The 26,095-nt window shown below is 38.9% G+C and overlaps 1 protein-coding gene across 1 annotated transcript in view; it reads right to left on the bottom strand.

Moving 5' to 3' along the window:
* Nucleotides 1-26,095, bottom strand: part of C5 (complement C5) — a gene marked incomplete in the record, with an annotated part of 397,040 nt that overhangs the window by 43,766 nt on the left and 327,179 nt on the right. The window contains 2 exon segments of the mRNA XM_053695931.1: nt 6,839-6,902; nt 13,240-13,321. Coding sequence (XP_053551906.1) covers nt 6,839-6,902; nt 13,240-13,321 — 146 coding nt within the window.

Below are 26,095 nucleotides of genomic sequence, written 5' to 3'. Positions count from 1 at the left end.
ACCCTTGTGCTAACAGATAATCATTACCCCAGACTTGTCTGATCCTCTTGTTACTAACGTCTCTAGCAATGTCACGGTAACCCTTGTGCTAATAGATAATCATTACCCCAGACTTGTCTGATCCTCTTGTTACTTACGTCTAGTAATGTCACGGTAACCCTTGTGCTAACAGATAATCATTACCCCAGACTTGTCTGATCCTCTTGTTACTAACGACTAGTAATGTCACGGTAACCCTTGTGCTAACAGATAATCATTACCCCAGACTTGTCTGATCCTCTTGTTACTAACGACTAGTAATGTCACGGTAACCCTTGTGCTAACAGATAATCATTACCCCAGACTCGTCTGATCCTCTTGTTACTAACGTCTCTAGTAATGTCACGGTAACCCTTGTGCTAACAGACAATCATTACCCCAGACTCATCTGATCCTCTAGTTACTAACGTCTCTAGTGATGTCACGTTAACCCTTGTGCTAACAGACAATCATTACCCCAAGACTCGTCTGATCCTCTTGTTACTAACGTCTAGTGATGTCACATTAACCCTTGTGCTAACAGATAATCATTACCCCAGACTTGTCTGATCCTCTTGTTACTAACATCTAGTGATGTCACATTAACCCTTGTGCTAACAGACCATCATTACCCCAGACTTGTCTGATCCTCTTGTTACTAACGTCTAGTGATGTCACATTAACCCTTGTGCTAACAGATAATCATTACTCCAGACTTGTCTGACCCTCTTGTTACTAACGTCTAGTGATGTCACATTAACCCTTGTGCTAACAGATAATCATTACCCCAGACTTGTCTGACCCTCTTGTTACTAACGTCTAGTGATGTCACGTTAACCCTTGTGCTAACAGACAATCATTACACCAGACTTGTCTGACCCTCTTGTTACTAACGTCTCTAGTGATGTCACGTTAACCCTTGTGCTAACAGACAATCATTACCCCAGACTTGTCTGATCCTCTTGTTACTAACGTCTAGTGATGTCACATTAACCCTTGTGCTAACAGACAATCATTACCCCAGACTTGTCTGATCCTCTTGTTACTAACGTCTAGTGATGTCACATTAACCCTTGTGCTAACAGACAATCATTACCCCAGACTTGTCTGATCCTCTTGTTACTAACGTCTAGTGATGTCACATTAACCCTTGTGCTAACAGATAATCATTACCCCAGACTTGTCTGATCCTCTTGTTACTAACGTCTAGTGATGTCACATTAACCCATGTGCTAACAGACCATCATTACCCCAGACTCATCTGATCCTCGTTACTAACGTCTCTAGTAATGTCACGTTAACCCTTGTGCTAACAGATAATCATTACCCCAGACTCGTCTGACCCTCTTGTTACTAACGTCTAGTGATGTCACGGTAACCCTTGTGCTAACAGATAATCATTACCCCAGACTCGTCTGACCCTCTTGTTACTAACGTCTCTAGTGATGTCACGTTAACCCTTGTACTAACAGACAATCATTACCCCAGACTTGTCTGACCCTCTTGTTACTAACGTCTAGTGATGTCACATTAACCCTTGTGCTAACAGATAATCATTACTCCAGACTTGTCTGACCCTCTTGTTACTAACGTCTAGTGATGTCACATTAACCCTTGTGCTAACAGATAATCATTACCCCAGACTTGTCTGACCCTCTTGTTACTAACGTCTAGTGATGTCACATTAACCCTTGTGCTAACAGACAATCATTACCCCAGACTTGTCTGATCCTCGTTACTAACGTCTAGTGATGTCACATTAACCCTTGTGCTAACAGATAATCATTACCCCAGACTTGTCTGACCCTCTTGTTACTAACGTCTAGTGATGTCACATTAACCCATGTGCTAACAGATAATCATTACCCCAGACTCGTCTGACCCTCTTGTTACTAACGTCTAGTGATGTCACGTTAACCCTTGTGCTAACAGACAATCATTACCCCAGACTCATCTGATCCTCGTTACTAACATCTAGTGATGTCACATTAACCCTTGTGCTAACAGACAATCATTACCCCAGACTTGTCTGATCCTCTTGTTACTAACGTCTAGTGATGTCACATTAACCCTTGTGCTAACAGATAATCATTACCCCAGACTTGTCTGATCCTCTTGTTACTAACGTCTAGTGATGTCACATTAACCCTTGTGCTAACAGACAATCATTACCCCAGACTTGTCTGACCCTCTTGTTACTAACGTCTAGTGATGTCACATTAACCCATGTGCTAACAGACAATCATTACCCCAGACTCGTCTGACCCTCTTGTTACTAACGTCTAGTGATGTCACGGTAACCCTTGTGCTAACAGATAATCATTACCCCAGACTCGTCTGATCCTCTTGTTACTAACGACTAGTAATGTCACGGTAACCCTTGTGCTAACAGATAATCATTACCCCAGACTTGTCTGACCCTCTTGTTACTAACGTCTAGTGATGTCACATTAACCCATGTGCTAACAGACAATCATTACCCCAGACTCGTCTGACCCTCTTGTTACTAACGTCTAGTGATGTCACGGTAACCCTTGTGCTAACAGATAATCATTACCCCAGACTTGTCTGATCCTCTTGTTACTAACGACTAGTAATTTCACGGTAACCCTTGTGCTAACAGATAATCATTACCCCAGACTTGTCTGACCCTCTTGTTACTAACGTCTAGTGATGTCACGTTAACCCTTGTGCTAACAGACCACCATTACCCCAGACTCATCTGATCCTCGTTACTAACGTCTAGTGATGTCACGGTAACCCTTGTGCTAACAGATAATCATTACACCAGACTTGTCTGATCCTCTTGTTACTAACGTCTAGTGATGTCACATTAACCCTTGTGCTAACAGATAATCATTACCCCAGACTTGTCTGACCCTCTTGTTACTAATGTCTAGTGATGTCACATTAACCCTTGTGCTAACAGATAATCATTACCCCAGACTCATCTGACCCTCTTGTTACTAACGTCTAGTGATGTCACATTAACCCTTGTGCTAACAGATAATCATTACCCCAGACTCGTCTGACCCTCTTGTTACTAACGTCTAGTGATGTCACGTTAACCCTTGTGCTAACAGACAATCATTACCCCAGACTCGTCTGATCCTCTTGTTACTAACGTCTAGTGATGTCACATTAACCCTTGTGCTAACAGATAATCATTACCCAAGACTCGTCTGACCCTCTTGTTACTAACGTCTAGTGATGTCACATTAACCCATGTGCTAACAGACCATCATTACCCCAGACTTGTCTGATCCTCTTGTTACTAACGTCTAGTGATGTCACGTTAACCCTTGTGCTAACAGATAATCATTACTCCAGACTCGTCTGACCCTCTTGTTACTAACGTCTAGTGATGTCACGTTAACCCTTGTGCTAACAGATAATCATTACCCCAGACTCGTCTGACCCTCTTGTTACTAACGTCTAGTGATGTCACGTTAACCCTTGTGCTAACAGACCATCATTACCCTAGACTTGTCTGATCCTCTTGTTACTAACATCTAGTGATGTCACGTTAACCCTTGTGCTAACAGACCATCATTACCCCAGACTCATCTGATCCTCGTTACTAACATCTAGTGATGTCACGGTAACCCTTGTGCTAACAGACAATCATTACCCCAGACTTGTCTGATCCTCTTGTTACTAACGTCTAGTGATGTCACATTAACCCTTGTGCTAACAGACAATCATTACCCCAGACTTGTCTGATCCTCTTGTTACTAACGTCTAGTGATGTCACATTAACCCTTGTGCTAACAGACAATCATTACCCCAGACTTGTCTGATCCTCTTGTTACTAACATCTAGTGATGTCACATTAACCCTTGTGCTAACAGACAATCATTACCCCAGACTTGTCTGATCCTCTTGTTACTAACGTCTAGTGATGTCACATTAACCCTTGTGCTAACAGATAATCATTACCCCAGACTTGTCTGACCCTCTTGTTACTAATGTCTAGTGATGTCACATTAACCCTTGTGCTAACAGATAATCATTACCCCAGACTCATCTGACCCTCTTGTTACTAACGTCTAGTGATGTCACATTAACCCTTGTGCTAACAGATAATCATTACCCCAGACTCGTCTGACCCTCTTGTTACTAACGTCTAGTGATGTCACGTTAACCCTTGTGCTAACAGACAATCATTACCCCAGACTCGTCTGATCCTCTTGTTACTAACGTCTAGTGATGTCACATTAACCCTTGTGCTAACAGATAATCATTACCCAAGACTCGTCTGACCCTCTTGTTACTAACGTCTAGTGATGTCACATTAACCCTTGTGCTAACAGACCATCATTACCCCAGACTTGTCTGATCCTCTTGTTACTAACGTCTAGTGATGTCACGTTAACCCTTGTGCTAACAGATAATCATTACTCCAGACTCGTCTGACCCTCTTGTTACTAACGTCTAGTGATGTCACGTTAACCCTTGTGCTAACAGATAATCATTACCCCAGACTCGTCTGACCCTCTTGTTACTAACGTCTAGTGATGTCACGTTAACCCTTGTGCTAACAGACCATCATTACCCTAGACTTGTCTGATCCTCTTGTTACTAACATCTAGTGATGTCACGTTAACCCTTGTGCTAACAGACCATCATTACCCCAGACTCATCTGATCCTCGTTACTAACATCTAGTGATGTCACGGTAACCCTTGTGCTAACAGACAATCATTACCCCAGACTTGTCTGATCCTCTTGTTACTAACGTCTAGTGATGTCACATTAACCCTTGTGCTAACAGACAATCATTACCCCAGACTTGTCTGACCCTCTTGTTACTAACGTCTAGTGATGTCACGGTAACCCTTGTGCTAACAGATAATCATTACCCCAGACTTGTCTGATCCTCTTGTTACTAACATCTAGTGATGTCACATTAACCCTTGTGCTAACAGACAATCATTACACCAGACTTGTCTGATCCTCTTGTTACTAACATCTAGTGATGTCACATTAACCCTTGTGCTAACAGATAATCATTACCCCAGACTTGTCTGACCCTCTTGTTACTAACGTCTAGTGATGTCACATTAACCCTTGTGCTAACAGATAATCATTACCCCAGACTCATCTGACCCTCTTGTTACTAACGTCTAGTGATGTCACATTAACCCTTGTGCTAACAGATAATCATTACCCCAGACTCATCTGACCCTCTTGTTACTAACGTCTAGTGATGTCACATTAACCCTTGTGCTAACAGATAATCATTACCCCAGACTCATCTGACCCTCTTGTTACTAACGTCTAGTGATGTTACATTAACCCTTGTGCTAACAGATAATCATTACCCCAGACTCGTCTGATCCTCTAGTTACTAATGTCTAGTGATGTCACATTAACCCTTGTGCTAACAGACAATCATTACCCCAGACTCGTCTGACCCTCTTGTTACTAACGTCTAGTGATGTCACGGTAACCCTTGTGCTAACAGATAATCATTACCCCAGACTTGTCTGATCCTCTTGTTACTAACATCTAGTGATGTCACGGTAACCCTTGTGCTAACAGATAATCATTACCCCAGACTCGTCTGACCCTCTTGTTACTAACGTCTAGTGATGTCACATTAACCCTTGTGCTAACAGACAATCATTACCCCAGACTTGTCTGATCCTCTTGTTACTAACATCTCTAGTGATGTCACGTTAACCCTTGTGCTAACAGACAATCATTACCCCAGACTTGTCTGATCCTCTTGTTACTAACGTCTAGTGATGTCACATTAACCCTTGTGCTAACAGACAATCATTACCCCAGACTTGTCTGACCCTCTTGTTACTAACATCTAGTGATGTCACATTAACCCTTGTGCTAACAGATAATCATTACCCCAGACTCATCTGATCCTCGTTACTAACGTCTAGTGATGTCACATTAACCCTTGTGCTAACAGATAATCATTACCCCAGACTCGTCTGATCCTCTAGTTACTAATGTCTAGTGATGTCACATTAACCCTTGTGCTAACAGACAATCATTACCCCAGACTCGTCTGACCCTCTTGTTACTAACGTCTAGTGATGTCACGGTAACCCTTGTGCTAACAGATAATCATTACCCCAGACTTGTCTGATCCTTTTGTTACTAACATCTAGTGATGTCACGGTAACCCTTGTGCTAACAGATAATCATTACCCCAGACTCGTCTGACCCTCTTGTTACTAACGTCTAGTGATGTCACATTAACCCTTGTGCTAACAGACAATCATTACCCCAGACTCGTCTGATCCTCGTTACTAACGTCTCTAGTAATGTCACGTTAACCCTTGTGCTAACAGATAATCATTACCCCAGACTCGTCTGACCCTCTTGTTACTAACGTCTAGTGATGTCACATTAACCCTTGTGCTAACAGATAATCATTACCCCAGACTTGTCTGACCCTCTTGTTACTAACGTCTAGTGATGTCACATTAACCCTTGTGCTAAGAGACAATCATTACCCCACACTCGCCTGATCCTCTTGTTACTAAAGTCTCTAGCTATTTCATGTTGGCCTGTGTAGGAGCTCGCTGACATACACGCTAAGGATGGCAACTGAGCTAAAAACTGAGTTAAAAGAGACAAGAGCCTTACACTAGTGAACAAGCTTTGCTGATTCACAGATCAGTGTCTGACAGTATTCTGTAGTAATTTACTAATCCTGGCTCAGCTTCTGAGGTTGTGCGTTTTACAAAAGAACCTGAATCATTTTATATGGCAAATGCACTTTTATGAATCATGTCCGTCATAACATTATAGGAAAAGGATTATGCCTAATTGATTACATGAACAAGCAAGCTTACTTTGCACAGGCTTCCAGGCGTATAATGTTAGACATATCTTCATCAAACACTGATGTTCTTTCCGCTGCATTGTGAATACGTTTCCATAAAACAGACATATACAGAAGACATAGGTGGGGAGAAATAATAAAGATTAAGTTTAGTGTTCATGTCTTCGAAACCAACAAATTTACTAGAAAATAAATAAAATAAAATGCACTAAAAAGTTGTTGGTGCCATATAGTGCTTGAGACATGGCCTGGCAGCACAAGTTTCTGGGACTTATAGTTCCAGATATTAGTCTGTATGGTCCTGTAGCCTGGAGGGCAGTAAATACCTGTACTGGTGTCCTGTAGCAATAAAATACATATAAAAGAAACAAAAAAAAATCAAACATACACAGTTTTGCGCTATAGAGGGTGCAAAACGAACGCAACAAAAGTTTCACCCACCCATAGCACTGCCATTACAAGTTTTTGAAAAGCCGTCTTGTGCATGCGATATGGTGGCAATGAGCTCCATACCGCACAAAATGACAAGCTCGTACACGCTATCCCCATAGACATCAATGGGGAGAGAGTGTTAGAAAAAAAACCTAACACCTGAAGCGCGGAATGGCGATCACCGTAACGCAACCCCATTGATGTCTATGGGGAAAAAAAGTTGTTTAAACCTAACACTCTGACATAAACCTCAAGTCTAAACACCCCTAATCTGCCACCCCAGACATCGCTGACACCTAAATAAAGTTAATAACCCCTAATCTGCCGCTCCCAACATCGCTGACTCGATAATAAAGCTATTAACCCTTATTCCGCTGCTCCTGACATCGCAGCCACTAATTAAAATGATTTAAACCTAAACCTCTGGCCTCCCACATCACCGCCACTAAATAAACCTATTAACCCCTAAACCGCCAGCCCCCCACATCGCAAAAAACTAAACTATTAACCCCTAAACCTAACAACCCCCTAACTTTAAATTAAAATTACAATATCCCTATCTTAAAATAAATACAAACTTACCTGTGAAATAAAAAAAAAAACTTAAATTTAAACTAACTATTATCCTAACAGAACTATTATACTAAAATGAAAATAACTACCAATTAAATAAACTAAATTACACATTAAAAAAAAATTAACACTACTAAAAAAAATTAATTCTAAAATTACAAAAAATAGCAAACACTAAATTACGAAAAATAGCAAATTAAATTATACAAAATAAAAACAATTACACCTAATCTAATAGCCCTATAAAAATAAAAAGCCCCCCCCAAAATAAATAAAACCCTAGCCTACAATAAACTACCAATAGCCATTAAAAGGGCCTTTTGTAGGGCATTGCCCCTAAAGAAATAAGCTCTTTCCCTGGAAAAAAATACAAAGCCCCCCCAACAGTAAAACCCACCACCGAACCAACCCCCTAAAATAAAAAACCTAACTCTAACAAAAACGTAAGCTACCCATTGCCCTGAAAAGGGCATTTAGCTCTTTAAAGAAAGCCCAAACCCTAATCTTAAAAAAAAAACACCCAAAAAAAGTTGAAAAAAAACCTAACACTAACCCCCGACGATCCACTTACAGATTTTGAAGTCTGGACATCCAGGCGGCGAGGTCTTTATCCATCCAGGCGGCGTCTTCTATCTTCATCCAGGGAGGCGTCTTCTATCTTCATCCCGGTGGCGCAGAGCGGGTTCATCCTTGAAGACATCCGGCGGGTAGTGTCCTCTCCATACTGTCACCGACATACACTGGATCTTCAATGCAAGGGAGCTTTTTCAAAATGAAGTCCCTTGCATTCCTATTGTTCAAATCAGCCAATAGGATGAGAGCTACTGAAATTCTATTGGCTGACCATATGAAGAGATCACTCTGCACCTGATGTCTTTAAGGATGGACCCATAACAGCAGCATTTAGGGGATCACTCATAGTGAAATTATTACCAAGTTTTAGCTAGGCGCTACTTCTACCTCTGTTCTGAATATATATATATATAAATATATATATATATATATATATATATATATATATATATATATATATATATATATAGTAGAACAAAGGCGGTGAATCCCACGGACGGTCTCCGTGTTGCAGAAAGGATCCAATCAAGCAGGCACACAGGATTTTTCTTTAACACTCCGTTTTAATGACAGCAAATAAGCTAGACGTTTCGGCTCAAACACGAGCCTTTATCAATGGTGTTCAAAACCGGATGTGAAATACCACACAAACCTATACCTTAAATACCCACCCATCCCCAATCCAATCAGATTGAGCTAGCATTCTATTGGCTGTTCCGATCAGCCAATAGAATGCGAGCTCAATTTGATTGGATCAGCCAATCGGATTGAACTTGAATCTGAGGTCTTGAAGATGGAGCCGCTCCTCGTCGGATGGATGAAGATAGAAGATGCTGCTTGGATGAAGATGTCTGCCGGTCCGGATGTCCTCTTCTGCCCGTATAGGATGAAGACTTCTGCCGCTCCGGATGTCTTCTTTTGGTCCATCGGATGAAGAGTTTGGCCCGGTTGGGTGAAGATCTTCAGGGGGGGTAGTGTTAGGTTTATTTAAGGGGGGTTTGGGTTAGAGTAGGGGTATGTGGGTGGTGGGTTGTAATGTTGGGTGGTGGTATTGTGTGTTTTTTTACAGGCAAAAGAGCTGATTTATTTGGGGCATGCCCCACAAAAAGCCCTTTTAAGGGCTGGTAAGGTAATAGAGCTGTTAACTTTTTTAATTTAGATTAGGGTAGGGATTTTTTTTTATTTTGGGGGGCTTTGTTATTTTATTAGGGGGCTTAGAGTAGGTGTAATTAGCTTAAAATTCTTGTAATCTGTTTTTATTTTTTTGTAATTTAGTGTTTGTTTTTTTTGGTAATTTAGTTTAGTTTATTTAATTGTAGGTAATTGTAGGTACTTGTAGTTAATTGACTTAATTTATTTATTGATAGTGTAGTGTTAGGTTCAGGACCGTCTTTAACACAGGGCAAAAGGGGCAGCTGCCCAGGGCCCAGTCTCTGTTGAGGGGCCCAAGAATCCTAAAAAACAAACAATATATATATATATATATATATATATATATATATATATATTTTTTTTATGATTCAACCAGACTGCTGATGTTACATGGGGAACACACACATTCAGTCCTAATACTGTCACAGTCAAAAGTACTCTGCTTATATATATTTTTTTTTTTTAAACTGTGCCAGACCATGCCGGTGTCATGTGACATGCCAAGCTAGTGCCATGTGCTGTTTTAGATGTGCACTGTGCAGCACTGAATGCAAAGCCCTAACTCGGCATCCAGCCATTCCCATTGCATCAGAAAAGGTCCTACTGGGGTTACCAATGTTACCAGGTAACTGCTTTGGTGGTGGGGATTGTTTCTGGGTAGGGCTGACTGTAGGTGCATGCAGCAGAAAGCTGGAGCGGCAGGCATGTGAGGATTTGAGCATCTGTGCAGCTGCATACACTGCTCTCTTCAGTCTTGAGGCTGTGTGACTCATCTCACACTGTATCCATTCAGCCTTGGGCAGACAGCATCCAGTCTGCTGGTCCCCTTAGCCCTGCTCTTTCTGCTGTGACCCTAAGATCAACTAACTGAAGTTTGTCAGGGGAACAGTGCTTTGTAGAAAGGTGTCAGTGGGAAGAATAAGTGAGTGCACACACGCCCCTCCCCATGCAGCATTGTCTAGTGCAGGATGAGAGGGAACTTGTTCGTAGCAAAGAAGTGACATGTGCTGCTGTGGCATATGTATAGTGTCATGCTGATACTTCACACATTAAAGTAAGGTTTATTGTTATAGTTTTTGTTTTCTCTCTGTCTCAGATTTTACAGCTTCCCATAGTAGTTCTGCTGTTCCAGTCAGTAAACTTATATTTGTCTGCACCTCCATGCTTCCTCCTCAGTCTTTACCTTGCTTTGCTCCTGTTGGCTGCCCTAAATCTCTTTAACCAGCTAACCTCACACCAGAATCACATTCAAAAGAATATTAAATGAATCCACAGTGGAGGAATTTATATATTTATTTACTTATTAGTACTGCTCACATCCATTTTCACATATTGCAATTAATTTCATTATTTTTTTTAAATGATTAGCCCAGCAGTGGATGAGCCACTGCTGGGCTAATAATTTTAAAAAATTATAAAATAAATTGATTTAGTTATTTTTTGGGATGTTGGGGTGGAGAGCGAAATTGCATGGGGGGGGGGGGGGGGGGGGGGGGGGCCCAAGAAAGTTTTTGCCCAGGGTCCAGTCAATATTAAAGACGGCCCTGGTTAGGTTTAATTGTAGGTTAGGTTAGGATTTATTTTACAGGTAATTTTGTAATTATTTTAACTAGGTAGCTATTAAATAGTAAATAACTATTTAATAGCTATTGTACCTAGTTAAAATAAATACAAAGTTGCCTGTAAAATAAATATAAATCCTAAAATAGCTACAATATAATTATTCGTTATATTGTAGCTATATTAGGGTTTATTTTACAGGTAAGTATTTAGCTTTAAATAGGAATAATTTATTTAATAAGAGTTAATTTATTTTGTTAGATTAAAATTATATTTAATTTAGGGTGGTGTTAGGGTTAGGGTTAGACTTAGCTTTAGGGGTTAATACATTTATTAGAGTAGCGGCGAGGTCCGGTCGGCAGATTAGGGGTTAATAAGTGTAGGTAAGGTAGCGGCGACGTTGGGGGGGCAGATTAGGGGTTAATAAATATTATGTAGGTGTCAGCGATGTTAGGGGCAGCAGATTAGGGGTTCATAGGGATAATGTAGGTGGCGGTGATGTGTGGCCGGCAGATTGGGGGTTAAAAATTTTTTATTATAGTGGCGGCGATGTGGGGGGGCCTCGGTTTAGGGGTACATAGGTAGTTTATGGGTGTTAGTGTACTTTAGAGCACAGTAGTTAAGATTGTACCTAGTTAAAATAAATACAAAGTTGCCTGTAAAATAAATATAAATCCTAAAATAGCTACAATATAATTATTCGTTATATTGTAGCTATATTAGGGTTTATTTTACAGGTAAGTATTTAGCTTTAAATAGGAATAATTTATTTAATAAGAGTTAATTTATTTTGTTAGATTAAAATTATATTTAATTTAGGGTGGTGTTAGGGTTAGGGTTAGACTTAGCTTTAGGGGTTAATACATTTATTAGAGTAGCGGCGAGGTCCGGTCGGCAGATTAGGGGTTAATAAGTGTAGGTAAGGTAGCGGCGACGTTGGGGGGGCAGATTAGGGGTTAATAAATATTATGTAGGTGTCAGCGATGTTAGGGGCAGCAGATTAGGGGTTCATAGGGATAATGTAGGTGGCGGTGATGTGTGGCCAGCAGATTGGGGGTTAAAAAATTTTTATTATAGTGGCGGCGATGTGGGGGGCCTCGGTTTAGGGGTACATAGGTAGTTTATGGGTGTTAGTGTACTTTAGAGCACAGTAGTTAAGAGCTTTATGAACCGGCGTTAGCCCAGAAAGCTCTTAACTACTGACTTTTTCTGCAGATGGAGTCTTGTCGGTAGAGGCTCTACCGCTCACTTCAGCCAAGACTCTAAATACCGGCGTTAGGAAAATCCCATTGAAAAGATAGGATACGCAATTGGCGTAAGGGGATCTGCGGTATGGAAAAGTCACGGCTTGGAAGTGAGCGTTAGACCCTTTCCTGGCTGACTCTAAATACCAGCGGGCGGTAAAAAACAGCGTTAGGACCCCTTAACGCTGCTTTTGACGGCTAACGCAGAACTCTAAATCTAGGCATTAGAATGTGAGTGGAAGCATTAAAGGGAGATTGTACACTAGATTTTCTTTATATAAATGTTTTGTAGATGATGCATTTATACATCTGGGAGTGTTTGTGTAACAATGTATAGTTTTGCTTATTTTTGAATAACATTGTGCTGATTTTCAGACTCCTAACCAGGCTCACAGTATCAGATGTATACTGATGTCTACATCATATGGAGGGAAAGGGGAGTGACTGTTCTTGTTTTCCTAGCCCCTTTACTGGGTGTCCCAGCCTAAACTCATCAACAGTGCTAAACTGGGAGCTTCTAAGTACGTTTTTAAAAGGTTTTATACTGGATATTTAGATCACTATATGTGCATATTCTTCTTTATAGTATTGTCTATTACATGCAGTTATATGGAAATTGGTGTATACGGTCCCTTTAAAAACCACTCCACTTGTAATGTGGCACATAATGTAATACTATAACATAATAATACAACATAGTATATAGACTGGTGACTTTATTATCAGGGTTCTCAGGCTTTTTACTGTCAGTGAATTTCCTGTATGCAGACTTAGTTTCCTTAAGGAGCTGGGTAAAAACTATCGTCATTCAATATTAAATAAATAATAAGTGAATGTAATTAAAATAAATAAATGCAACACATTAGAAATACGTTACATGTGTCAGTCTTTCGCTCAATCGTTAATTCGAAGCTGCAGATTTCATCGGAGGTACTAATAAGATGATACACCGTCCTGACCTGCAAACAAAAACATACAAATCTCTCTTACATACATTAAAGGGACGTGGGAATTTAACTTTTACGAGTCACACAGAGTACAAGTTTATTGTCTTATTAAATTTACCTCTTTTACTTGGTTTCATTGTTAAAAAACTTAAATTATGCTTACCTGATCATTTTCTTTTCTTCTGACGTGAAGAGTCCACAGCTGCATTCCTTACTTGTGGGAATTCAGAACCTGGCCACCAGGAGGAGGCAAAGACACCCCAGCCAAAGGCTTAAATACCTCTCCCACTCCCCTCATCCCCCAGTCATTCTGCCGAGGGAAGAAGGAACAGTAGGAGAGATATCATGATAAAAAAGGTGCCAGAAGAATAAAAATTAAAATACGGCCACCCTAAAGGTAAAACGCGGGCGGGAGCTGTGGACTCTTCCCGTCAGAAGAAAAGAAAATTATCAGGTAAGCATAATTTAAGTTTTTCTTCTTAAACGGGAAGAGTCCACAGCTGCATTCATTACTTTTGGGAAAACAATACCCAAGCTATAGAGGACACTGAATGCAAACAAAGAGCGGGTACAGATGGCGGCCCCTTCGAAGGGCACCACAGCCTGAAATTACCCAACACCCGATAAAAAACTGTAACACTTAGAAACAAGTGGTTAAAAACCTGAAGGACCAAGTAATTGCCCATCAGTTAAACAACCTACAAGGCCGTGTTAGAGACCACTCGGAATCTCTAGAATCCATTGAGCACAAAAAACTCTGAAGAGCCAAATCCTGCGGGCTTTCTGGTCACACAAAACTAACCCCCGACTCTAAGGAAGAAAACCTTCACCTACCCCCGAGGGGGGGGGGGGGAAACGGAGGACCATAAGATATCTAAAGGACCACCAACTAAGGTAACTAAATGACTAAAGCGAACCCAAGGTTGCTAAAGACAACCCACCAGGGAAACTAACTCCCTAGAAGGACAAAGACCAGAAAACAACTCCATGCCTATGAAAGGGCAATCACGAGAAGAACCAAGGTCTACCCTCAGATCCCTGACACAACACCATATAACTTATTAGTTAAAGTGTATTGTCTTGGACTACAGTTAGACAGTACTAGCCTATCCCAGTAGTCACACTTCTCACAAAGTGTGACTAAAAAGTTCTTACACGGAGTTACCCAATTGTAAAAACATACAAAGTAAAAATGGAAGGTTGTGGGAGGCGCCAAAGGCAGTCTGTTTAAGAAAAAAATATATATGTACACAGGTTTAACCAACCTAATTAATAAACGATCAGTTCACCATGTATGAAGACACCGGTGTCAATAGATGAATTAAGTAATATTTTAATTGTATTTTTATATATATTAAATTTTGTGTAATGATAAACTGACCAAAGTACATTATTTGGAGTCTCATACATGGTGAACTGATCGTTTATTAATTAGGTTGGTTAAACCTGTGTACATATATATATTTTTTCTTAAAGACTGCCTTTGGCGCCTCCCACAACCTTCTATTTTTACCATACGACTTATGGTGCTCCAAGGAAGCCGTAAGCTCCCCACTGTACCATAGTCTAGCAGATACAACTGCTAAAACTAGTCAAACATAGGTAGCATATAAAACTGAAGAAATTCGGATGCAGACAAGGATTATTATATATATATATATATATATATATATATATATATATATATTAAAAAAAAAACCTATATATCCTATCAGAGAAAAAGGCTATCTAGTGAAAACACAAAGTCACCTCTGAACAAGAACTCGCGAGCTCCAGCCTCAAGGCAGCTAAGCTGACCCTAAGCCAACGTGGGAGACCATCCCACAGAGAAGGCCGAAAAATACCAACAACAACTCTCGTCCAGGAAAAAATCTCCAGACCTTAGAAGAACATCCAACACCAGCAGTCTATGAAACCAATGGAGGGATGAAACACTGTGAACCCCCCATCGAAGGCAGGAACCAGGATAGAAAGCTGCCACAGCAGGATTCAAACTCCAAGCCCTCAGCTACTAGGCAGGGTAGATATCCCCTAGGCCACATTGACTTGCAGCAACTGGAAGTACACGGTCAAGACTCAACAGAGCAGCCAGATCCCCGACCCCCACTCCGAGGCAATGGACCCAGTTCAAAAGGATTGGCAACGCCCCAATACAAAGAATACAAAATTCTCTGAACCACACCTCAAAGGAAAAAGGAGGGGCTGAAAGGGAACAAACCTATGGGAGAACAACCATTATTTAATCTGCTTGCTACCACATAGAAAGAAGAAATTTAAAAACTTTCTTGCGCTGCCAAATGTTAGGTAAGCTAAAAACTCCTATGATATTCCCCTATGAATATCTTGTACAGAGGTGTGAAAGGATGAAAAGGTGTTTGGAGTTTACAGCGCAAATAAATGCTTAAACCTGTTGAAATGATATATATATATGTTCCCAATTTTTCAGAAATTGGGTGTAATAGATTTCTCAATTACTAATATTTCCAACCTTACTTAGTGATGTGTTTGATGTACAGTCCCTAATTAGGGATTGGTAACCATCCAATTAGTTAATCTTATGCAGTATATAGGTGTGAAAACATCAAGTTCTCCTTGGGTGTAGTATAAATAAATTTATTCATCAACTGATCAAATAAAAACCAATATAAAGTTAAAACAAAGTTGATATAAAATATGAAGTTTATATGTTCCAAATAAAAGATAAAAAATAGATATTGACATAAAATTGATATATTCAATTAATACCACAATGTGAGAACAGAGTAAAACAGATACAATAGAATACAGTCGGCCGACTGATTAAAAAAGGTGTATTTTCTCAATATAATATTGATTTTGAAAGTTCATCAGTTAATAATTTAACTGAATGTGGAAAGTTCATCAGTAAATAATTCAACTGAAAGATAAGTCTGGGGATAGTGTACAAGAGAAGTGTAAAATAGTTTTTTTGATCCTCTCACTGTCTGCCCATGTAGAACACAGCAAACTGGTCTTAGAGCCTAATGTGGGTAATCCTTGTGTCTTTAGTGTAGTGATAGCATGTCACACTCGCAACCCAATGTGATAAAAACAAAAAGTCAATATTTCAGGGCTCTACGGTCTTGGAGTGTGAGGATAGCACAGTATGATGTGTGGAGTCAAATGAGGACAACACGGTGAGATGCGGTCTCAGAATGTGATAATGTTTCACTTACTGTCTGCCTCTGTCAATTCCTACAAGCCGATTCTGGAGCCTGGGTTACCTGAGTCTCTGTGAACTCCGGGTGTCTGGTCCGGGTGTCTTGAAAGTTTTTCTTGAGGGTTTTTTGTATTTGGTATTTCGGGCTCTAAGGTCTTAGATTCAATCTTGTGTCAGGGTCAGAGCAGTGATCAGCGGCAACGGTCCGATGGATGTCAGATTTTTAAATATCTAAATGACGGGTAAAAAGTTGTCTCCGCACAGAGGCTGAGTAAGTTCAAAGCAGTAGGAGCTACGCGTTTCAGCTGTATACACCAGCCTTTTTCAAGCTGTACTGGAGTAGTAATAAGAGTGAATAGTCGATTCATAATCTAGTTTCTACATAGATTTCAAGATGTCTATAGACATAACTAATCTAGAACTAAGGAATAAATATTCATTTTTAATTGTTACGTATATACATTTTATTGGTTAGCAACTGCTAAGATAATTATAAATAATAATTTTGTAACCTAGTATATACCGACATATAATCTGGAGGCACTGCAGAAGATTATTATCTTTATCACATTGATATAATATATTTTGTAGTAAATTAAAAAAAAAATATTATCTAAAAAAAATATTAATATTTTAATTTTTTTTTCTTTTCTCTCGTTGGTCAAAATTGTATTAGCATTTTCATTTAAACAAATACTAAGCCAAGATAATAATGTTTGTTACAAGAAGTGAATCAACTGAATCTGTACTGCGTGTTGAAGTATGTTCCACAAAATTACCCCTCACTAAGGGCAACATTCTTAAAATGGACGTTATAGGCCACATTAAAAATAGGTGTAAGATTGCGAGTGATTTAAATGATTATATTAGTATGCTTGCAACTAAGGCCAAAAATATTGCTTTTGATAATGGAAGGTGGAATAAAAAAGGAAATTATTCCAAGAATTATTAAAAAATTAATCAATGTAAAAATTTTAAAAAGTGAGATGAGCTAATACTAAAATCCTGGCCCCTTGTAATATGCATTATTGAGTAAATGTCCACACACCTTATAGAAAAGGAATTGCAATTACAGGAGCTAGAAGATGATATTCGCTCATCACGCAAATGCAAAGAGAATTTAGAAATAGCCAAAAATGAAATTGTTACATTTAAACAAGACATGGCCGCCTTAGATAAGCATAACCAAAAATTACTAGCCCAAATACAAGGTTTAAATAAACAACTCGCAGAGAGCCTAAGAGAGTTAAATGAATTAAAAAAATATATATATATCGCCCTAATTAAACCCCCCTCTTGATAGTGAAAATAATGAAAATAATAATTCAGGTATTTTAAAAACCCTAAAAGAATTTATGAGAAATTAACTGCAGAACATTAGGGAATAATTTATACAAAGGACCCCTATTAGATCAGAGGTAAACTTCCCTCATAGACAGTCACCTCATGTTTTAAATTCAGGGGACTGCTACACTTCAGAGGGGGAGTGGAGTGATAATAGTAAATCAGGGGGCGGAGCCAGCTATCCAGATAGCCCACGTACTAATGTACGTAAGGGGTCTCCCTATACTAAATATAGGGCAGATAGGGGGCGCTCCAGCCCCAAAAATAAGGTCCCTAGGAAAGCCCAAGATACATCTAATAAGGTACATGACACCCCTAAAATAATTAATTTTTTAAGTGGTGCAGTGCCTACATTTTCCAACAAGGGAACCAATTCTATAGTTGACCACTTAGACGCCTATGAAAACGCTTTATCCATAATGAATGTTACTAGTGAGCAGTCAAAAATTGAATTTCTGCCCTGGGTATTTGAGGGTAAACATCACAAGTTCTTTGCTTCACTAAAGGATATGAATATTCATTCCTGGAGTGAAACAAAGCAACAGTGCAAAAAGGAGTTTTGGCAATATTGCACTAAAACAGCAGCAAAAATAGCTGTGTATGGTTTAAAATGTAGTGCCAATCAAAGCCCTATATAATTCCTTTCTGTACTAAAAAGTACGTACAGTATGGCCGAAGACTACCCCATATTTGAAAGCTCAGAATTTGTGAATTTATTTTATGAAGCATTGCCCGCACACATAAAACTTAATTTGGCTAGAGATTTTGATGAGAACTGTTCATTGGACTGGCTGATCAAAGAGAGTACAAAGTTATACTCTATTCAGCAGTCCGGTGAACAGGGGGTTAAAATAGAACCAAGTCCCAACCCCAAAATTGTGGCAAAAACTAGGGTGTCACCTAGCCCTCTCAATTTGGAGTCTAAAAAGAAGACTTGCGAGAAAACAGACCTTCCCCACAAAGTTTTAACTCTGCCCCTCCCCCAACACGGGCCGAGGTGCAGAGAATATACTCAAAATGGGGGGCATACCCAGACAAATAGTTACCCCCAAAGAGATGAACATCCACAAGGTAATCGGTACCCCCGTAAAAATAAATACCAAAAGTGGTGAAACTACTCTCAGGGTAACCAGACACCCCAAGTAAATAGTGCCCCCAAGATATTAACGCTGAACAAGTTGAACCCCAAAGACAACCACGTCAAAATAGAAATAATAGCTATGATTCTGAGGGATCCCAAGGATTCAGAAATCAATACCCTGGGATATAAAAAAAACGGTCCATGTGTAGAAATAGCTTGTCCAATCAAGTGGGCCAACTCAGTATGCAACTAAGTCAATTATGTACACTATTTACTAATATGAGTCAAGCTCTGATGGCTCAGAACCCTAATAATCTTTTTTTAGGGGTACAGCCAGTGGCCAGCAGTGGGTCACAGGCACAGTAAAAAATACTCCGGTATTACCTGAGAGAGAGGGGAGAGATATACCAAATGAAATGATAAATGTCAATAATGGTACTAATCATGTTCTCTCCTTGCAGCCCAGAAACGGACGATTTAGCTGTGATGATGAGCAACCTCAGCCTGGGAGCTCTAACAAACCTCTTCTTTTGCAGTTGTCCCCTAACCTTATTCCCACAGATGCAGTACACAGGAACCCTGTCAGACCTATTATAGAGGAAAAGACTGCTAAGAATGAACATTCTTCTGCATCAGGTAAAGTAGTTGATACAGGTAAAACGTGACGAAGCCCACAATTGTGTAATCATGCTAATTTTATGTGTGAAATGGTAGAAACTGCAGGGAGATATTATGTATTAGCTGAGCTCCAGGATTCAGTTTCCAACCCTATCATGGGATTAATTGATACTGGATCTCAGGCAACTATTTTATCCCACAGGTACTACACACAGCTAAATGAGCTAACACCCCACAAACCTAAACTAAAGGAATTTGATGGTTCACTAATAGGTGTTGGGGGCGATTCTCTCAAAGTTTGGGGTACAGCATGGTTTAAGCTAAAGCTGGGGAACAGGGTAATAAGACACCATGTCATTATAGCAGATCTGCCAACTGATCGTTTAATCATTGGTATTGATCTTCTGAAGCGATTAAACACCATAATTGATTGCATAAATAATTTAATTTGGTCACAAGTAAAAAGACCTGTTAATTATGAGTGGTCCAGCATTTCTCGCACCAGACATAACTGTCATGTGGTGGAAGAGAAGCCAGATGCTGTGGAGATTAATTTCAGGAATGACTCCGTACCTGTAAAAAACATCCTACAAACGGATAATCAGATTCCCCTAAGTGACTCTGATGGTAATATTTTTAAAATTTCGCCTGGAAAGATAGCCAATATTTCCTTAGACGACAATGTATTAACCATATCTCTCCATAAGGGGGACCCTAAATCCCCTAAAGGGGGAGATCACTCTTAATTCCTCGCAGAAATTGAGAAAGTTAAAGATGATCTATTTATCCCTATGCAAGTGCATGACCTTGGAAAAACCAAGGATGCCAAATTGAACTTAAAACAGGAAGCTAGCTACATAAGCAAAGGCTTATTAGCGCAGATAGCTAAACCTAAAGTGATTAAATATCTTACTCCCCAAGACCACTGTGTCTATGACCTGGATAACAAATATGAAAGCTATAATGTCAAAGCTAAATGTTTATTATTTATCTTACATAGATATGCCATACAAATAGATTTAATTAACTCTTGCCTCTGGAGCAGGTTAAAGGGGGACCCCAAAGTATTTCAGGATGAAAATGCAGCCCTGAAATCAAACCAGCAATTGCCATATGCTGTGAATATGCAGGTGTCTAATGATGTTGTAATCCCGGTAAATATGTAGCATAAAGAAAAGATTCATCATAAAGAGCACTCGCTTGAGTTACTAATCAAAGGTGAAGGAAACAACAACACATAGGACAATGTAAGAACAAGAATAAAATAAAACCTTTATTAATGAAATAAATAAAAGAAGGGGGGGATTTCCCTTCAATCATAGAGTAAATAAATTGTACAAAAAATAAATTAAAAGTGCATAACATTAATTATACCAATATAATGGGTAGACATACCCCAGGATATATATGTGGGGGACCAGGTCAAAATTATATCTATATTAATCTTAAATATAGAAATGGGGACACAGTCCCACCAGGTCAAGTAATATCGTACCACCTATTGAATAAGTTATACTTATACCATAATGTGAAAATAATGCTATGTCAGCTGACATTCACTAGCCGGAGCTAAATAATGTCTATATATGGAGCTGATAAAACTAAGTATGAAGATATCTTTATGTAGAACTGATATGAGTATTGAGAGTATTAGTTACGTCAGTTGTCAATTGTAATATAAGTACAAAGTGTCAAATGATCTTAAAGTCACTGTGGAACATATTTCACACAGCTGACTATGACATATAACATATATAGAATATAAGCGGATTACAGTGGTAGCATAGAATAGAAGCGATGCAATCCCCAAAATGGTTAAAGAAATACCAGTAGCTCAGGGATTTTCTAAAGAAATACCAGTCCCCACACTACGATAAACAGTATTTAAGTCATATGAATGAAATATATGTGGAACATCTTTCACACATATACTGAGTAAAGTTAACGTTTAAGCACAGAGTAATGTCGCCTTGATGCTCATTTTGCCAAAGCTTTTTCAAAAGGTAAACCCGGTAGTCGCCGGAACTACCCTTAAGTATACTGAATTCACCAATCAATAGGTCATGTTAATAACATACCTACCACAGAGCCTATCAGGACATGGAACATCACTATTGGACAGGACAAAACATGTGATGATGTTATGTCATCATGGTTACCATATTGGTTGTAATTAAACATACCCACCTCCAGTGATTGTCTGAGAGGTGTAGTGTAAACAAAAGCAATGTGTTACTTGACACTTGTGCATCGCATCTATAATGAATCCCTTGTAATACAAGTTTGTATAGATCAGACTACTTATGCTCTTGAATGCAGGTCTATTATGGGACAAAGTACTTGTTGTAGATGTATAGAAAATGGCTAATCATAACATACAAAGGTCTGACAGGGATCGTGAGTCTAAATAAAAATGTCAAATTTAAATAATATAGGTATATTCTCCTAGGAACTCACAAAATGACGGTAGTTCATTATTACCCAGTCAAATAATATATACTAATAATAATAATAATACTAATAATAATATACCCCATTTAACCAGTTACATAAAAATGTTTGTAACTTAGTGTATCACGGTCAATTACTGGACACCAATTAATCTATCTAAGGATAGTATCATAGTAATGGTTGAAAAGGCATTTGTCATGCAAGTCACCGTATGACCGAATTTGCAGTGTCGTAAATTGAACAGTGTCTGTAATACGGGATCATCTATAAAGTTAGAGACGTTGTAAAGTATAATACACCTAGCGTGTGTAGTTGTAATAACCTAAATATCAGGCTATGTATAGTGGTTAAATCAATACAGTCTTTTGTTACAACAACAATGTAATGGAGGTATAAATTAGTATTTGTGACACGGAGGTAACCAAGATGTAAGTTTACAGGATACCTCTGTGACTTGATATGAGCCGCATGCAATAGTGTCAATTATAATGAAATAAGAACACGGATTTACATATGGCGTGTGTTACCTTTTACCTTCGAGCGTTTGTTGGAAGGACAATGAAGCAGCGTGTCGGTGGAGCTGTTCTGCGGACTGAGAAGCTGTAAGTCTGCCGGTCCCGGTTGGAGAGGGAGAAGCAGCCATCCCTAGCTGATGGTATCAGCGGAGTTACGATCACTTGGTCTGTGAGAGTAACAGGAACACTTATGCCTGTAGGAGTCTCAGGGTAGATTCACTGTTAAGGTTTGGTAGGGGCGTAGCGATTACAATTCAGGAAAGAAGCCAGCTGATAGTCAGAAACCTCAATTAGCCAGCAATGAGAGCTAGCAGGAGGCGCTTTATATAGGGAGAGGATGAAAATTTAAAGAGGCAGAACGAAATACAAGGTGACGAGTACATAGTCCTTACAGTAGTCATATAAAGTGATATAATGTGACTGCCAAATATATCCTTAGTATATGCATAGAAACCATAGTGCATGCAATTACTTCTTAAAGGGACATTATAAACTCATTTTTTCTTTGCATAAATGTTTTTTAGATGATCTATTTATAAAGCCCATAAAGTTTTTTTTTTAAATTAATGTATAGTTTTGCTTATTTTTAAATAACATTGCTCTGATTTTCAGACTCCTAACCAAGCCCCAAAGTTTTATGTGAATACGCTCGACTACCTACTCCAGCTTGCTCCTGTTTGTGTAAATGGTCTTTTCATATGCAAAAGAAGGGGGAGGGGGGGAGTGTCTTATTTGCCACTTGCAGTGGGCTTTCCAACAGAGCCAAACTGACAGCTTCTAAGTAAGTTTTTAAACAGTTTTATACTGGATTTTTATATCAGTATCTGTGCATATTATTCTTTATAGTAGTGTCTATTACATGCAGTTATATGAAAATGAGTGTATACTGTCCCTTTAAGTTGGATAAAGTGATAGTCCATATAATTATGGATGTAACATTATTAGCTGGATCACTTTTCTCCACACAGACTATATATATGCGTACACTTTGAGGTTATTGTCCACCCATATCACATTGATTAAATACTAGAGCTCACAGTCTGCAGTTTGGCTGAAAATATGAATGGGGCTAATAGAAAAACACTTAAAATTTCTAAATGTATTATATACTTAGTGTGTGATTAATAGTGAATGACAATCATATGTATGTTGGGCAAAATTATACTCCAATGTTGGCTAAGTTAGGCAATGGTAATTATAATGTTAGTCTAATCCATTCTGGTCACAAATATGAGCCAAAGCCATTGTTCTCATTCATGCCATTAGGGGTCATTGAATTAAGCATAAATATCCATTTACTTTCTTGTTGTAATAGAATGTTTTCAATATTATCAACTCGTATGCCAGTTTTTATGATTTGTAAGACTGACATTTTCACATTTGGTTTTTCTTTGTTATGTTTAAGAAAGTGTCTCGCTTCTGGTGTAAGGGTTTTGCCCTTTTTATCATCCTCTACACTGTTTTTAATGCTATTCAAGTGTTCCCCCAAACGGGTACGTAGTTCCCTTGTTGTTATTCCAACATACATTTTTGGACAGTCACATTGCCAAGAATGTCACAAGAAAATAAATAAAGCAAGAAATACAAGGGTGGGATAATGTCATCATAAAGCCTTCAGATAAGGGCGGTAATATCACAATTTGGGAAAAGGAACTATATGTTAAGGAAGCCATGAGACAACTTAATGACAAACAATGTTACAAACTTCTTTTTTCGAATCCACTCGAGGCATACCTCTCTCAATATCAAAACCTGATAGGCAATGCAAAATTAGATGACATTATTACTAAAAAAGAATGGGACTTCCTAAACATTACATTACCCAAGATATCTACCTTTTACCTGCTTCCTAAGATACACAAAAATAGAGACAAACCACAGGGCAGGCCAACAGTATCTAGTATAGACAGCCTGTGCAAACCGGCAAGTCAGTTTCTGGATATGTACCTGAGAGATATTGTAATTACCTTACCTTCTTATGTGAGGGATACAATGGCTGTGCTATCAAAAATAGAAGGCATTGTGGTAGAAAAAGACACACTTCTTATCACATGTGATGTAGAATCACTTTATACTTCTATTAAACACAATAAAGGTTGCTCAGCTGTACTCGATCGGGTTGATTTCCGGCGATGTCTGTCCGCCTGCTCAGAGCAGGCGGACAGGTTATGGAGCAGCGGTCTTTGTGACCGCTGCTTCATAACTGCTGTTTCTGGCGAGTCTGCAGGCTCGCCAGAAATACGGGGCATCAAGCTCCTTTCGGAGCTTGATACATATGCCCCATTTTCTGCAATGTGACTGCCCAAATATTTATGTTGGAATAACAAGGGAACTACGTACCCGTTTGGGGGAACACTTGAATAGCATTAAAAGCAGTGTAGAGGATGATAAAAAGGGCAAAACCCTTACACCAGAAGCGAGACACTTTCTTAAACATAACAAAGAAAAACCAAATGTGAAAATGTCAGTCTTACAAATCATAAAAACTGGCATACGAGTTGGTAATATTGAAAACATTCTATTACAACAAGAAAGTAAATGGATATTTATGCTTAATTCAATGACCCCCTATGGCTTTGGCTCATATTTGTGACCAGAATGGATTAGACTAACATTATAATTACCATTGCCTAACTTAGCCAACATTGGAGTATAATTTTGACCAACATATATATGATTGTCATTCACTATTAATCACACACTAAGTATATAATACATTTAGAAATTTTAAGTGTTTTCCTATTAGCCCCATTCATATTTTCAGCCAAACTGCAGACTGTGAGCTCTAGTATTTAATCAATGTGATATGGGTGGACAATAACCTCAAATTGTACGCATATATATATAGTCTGTGTGGAGAAAAGTGATCCAGCTAATAATGTTACATCCATAATTATACAGACTATCACTTTATCCAACTTAAGAAGTAATTACACGCACTATGGCTTCTAGACATATACTAAGGATATATTTGGCAGTCACATTATACCACTTTATATGACTACACACGCTACGTGTATTATACTTTACAATGTCTCTAACTTTATAGATGAACCCGTATTACGGACACTGTTCTCAGTCTCACATATCAATTTACGACACTGCAAATTCGGTCATACTGTGACTTGCATGCCAAACGCCTTTTCAACCATTACTATGATACTATCCTTAGATAGATTAATAGGTGTCCAGTAATTGATCGTGATACACTAAGTTACTAACATTTTTATGTAACTGGTTAAATGGGGTATATTATTTGACGGGGTAATAATGAACTATCCTCATTTTGTGTGTTCCTAGGAGAACATACCTATATTATTTAAATTTGAATATTTATTCAGACTCACGATCCCTGTCAGACCTTTGTATGTTATGATTAGCCATAATAGACCTGCAGTAACATTGTCACATGTTTTGTCCTGTCCAATAGTGACGTTCCATGTCCTGATAGGCTCTGTGGTAGGCGTGTTATTAACACAACCTATTGATTGGTCAATTCAGTATACTTAAGGGTAGGTCCGACGACTACCGGGTTCGCCTTTTGAAAAAGCTTAGGCGAAATGCGCATCAAGGCGACATTACTCTGTGCTTAAACATTA

This window comes from Bombina bombina, chromosome 12 (genome assembly GCF_027579735.1).
Source record: "Bombina bombina isolate aBomBom1 chromosome 12, aBomBom1.pri, whole genome shotgun sequence".
NCBI lineage: Eukaryota > Metazoa > Chordata > Amphibia > Anura > Bombinatoridae > Bombina > Bombina bombina.
The sequence above is the reverse complement of the archived record's forward strand: the minus strand, read 5'-3'. Positions and strand labels throughout refer to the sequence as shown.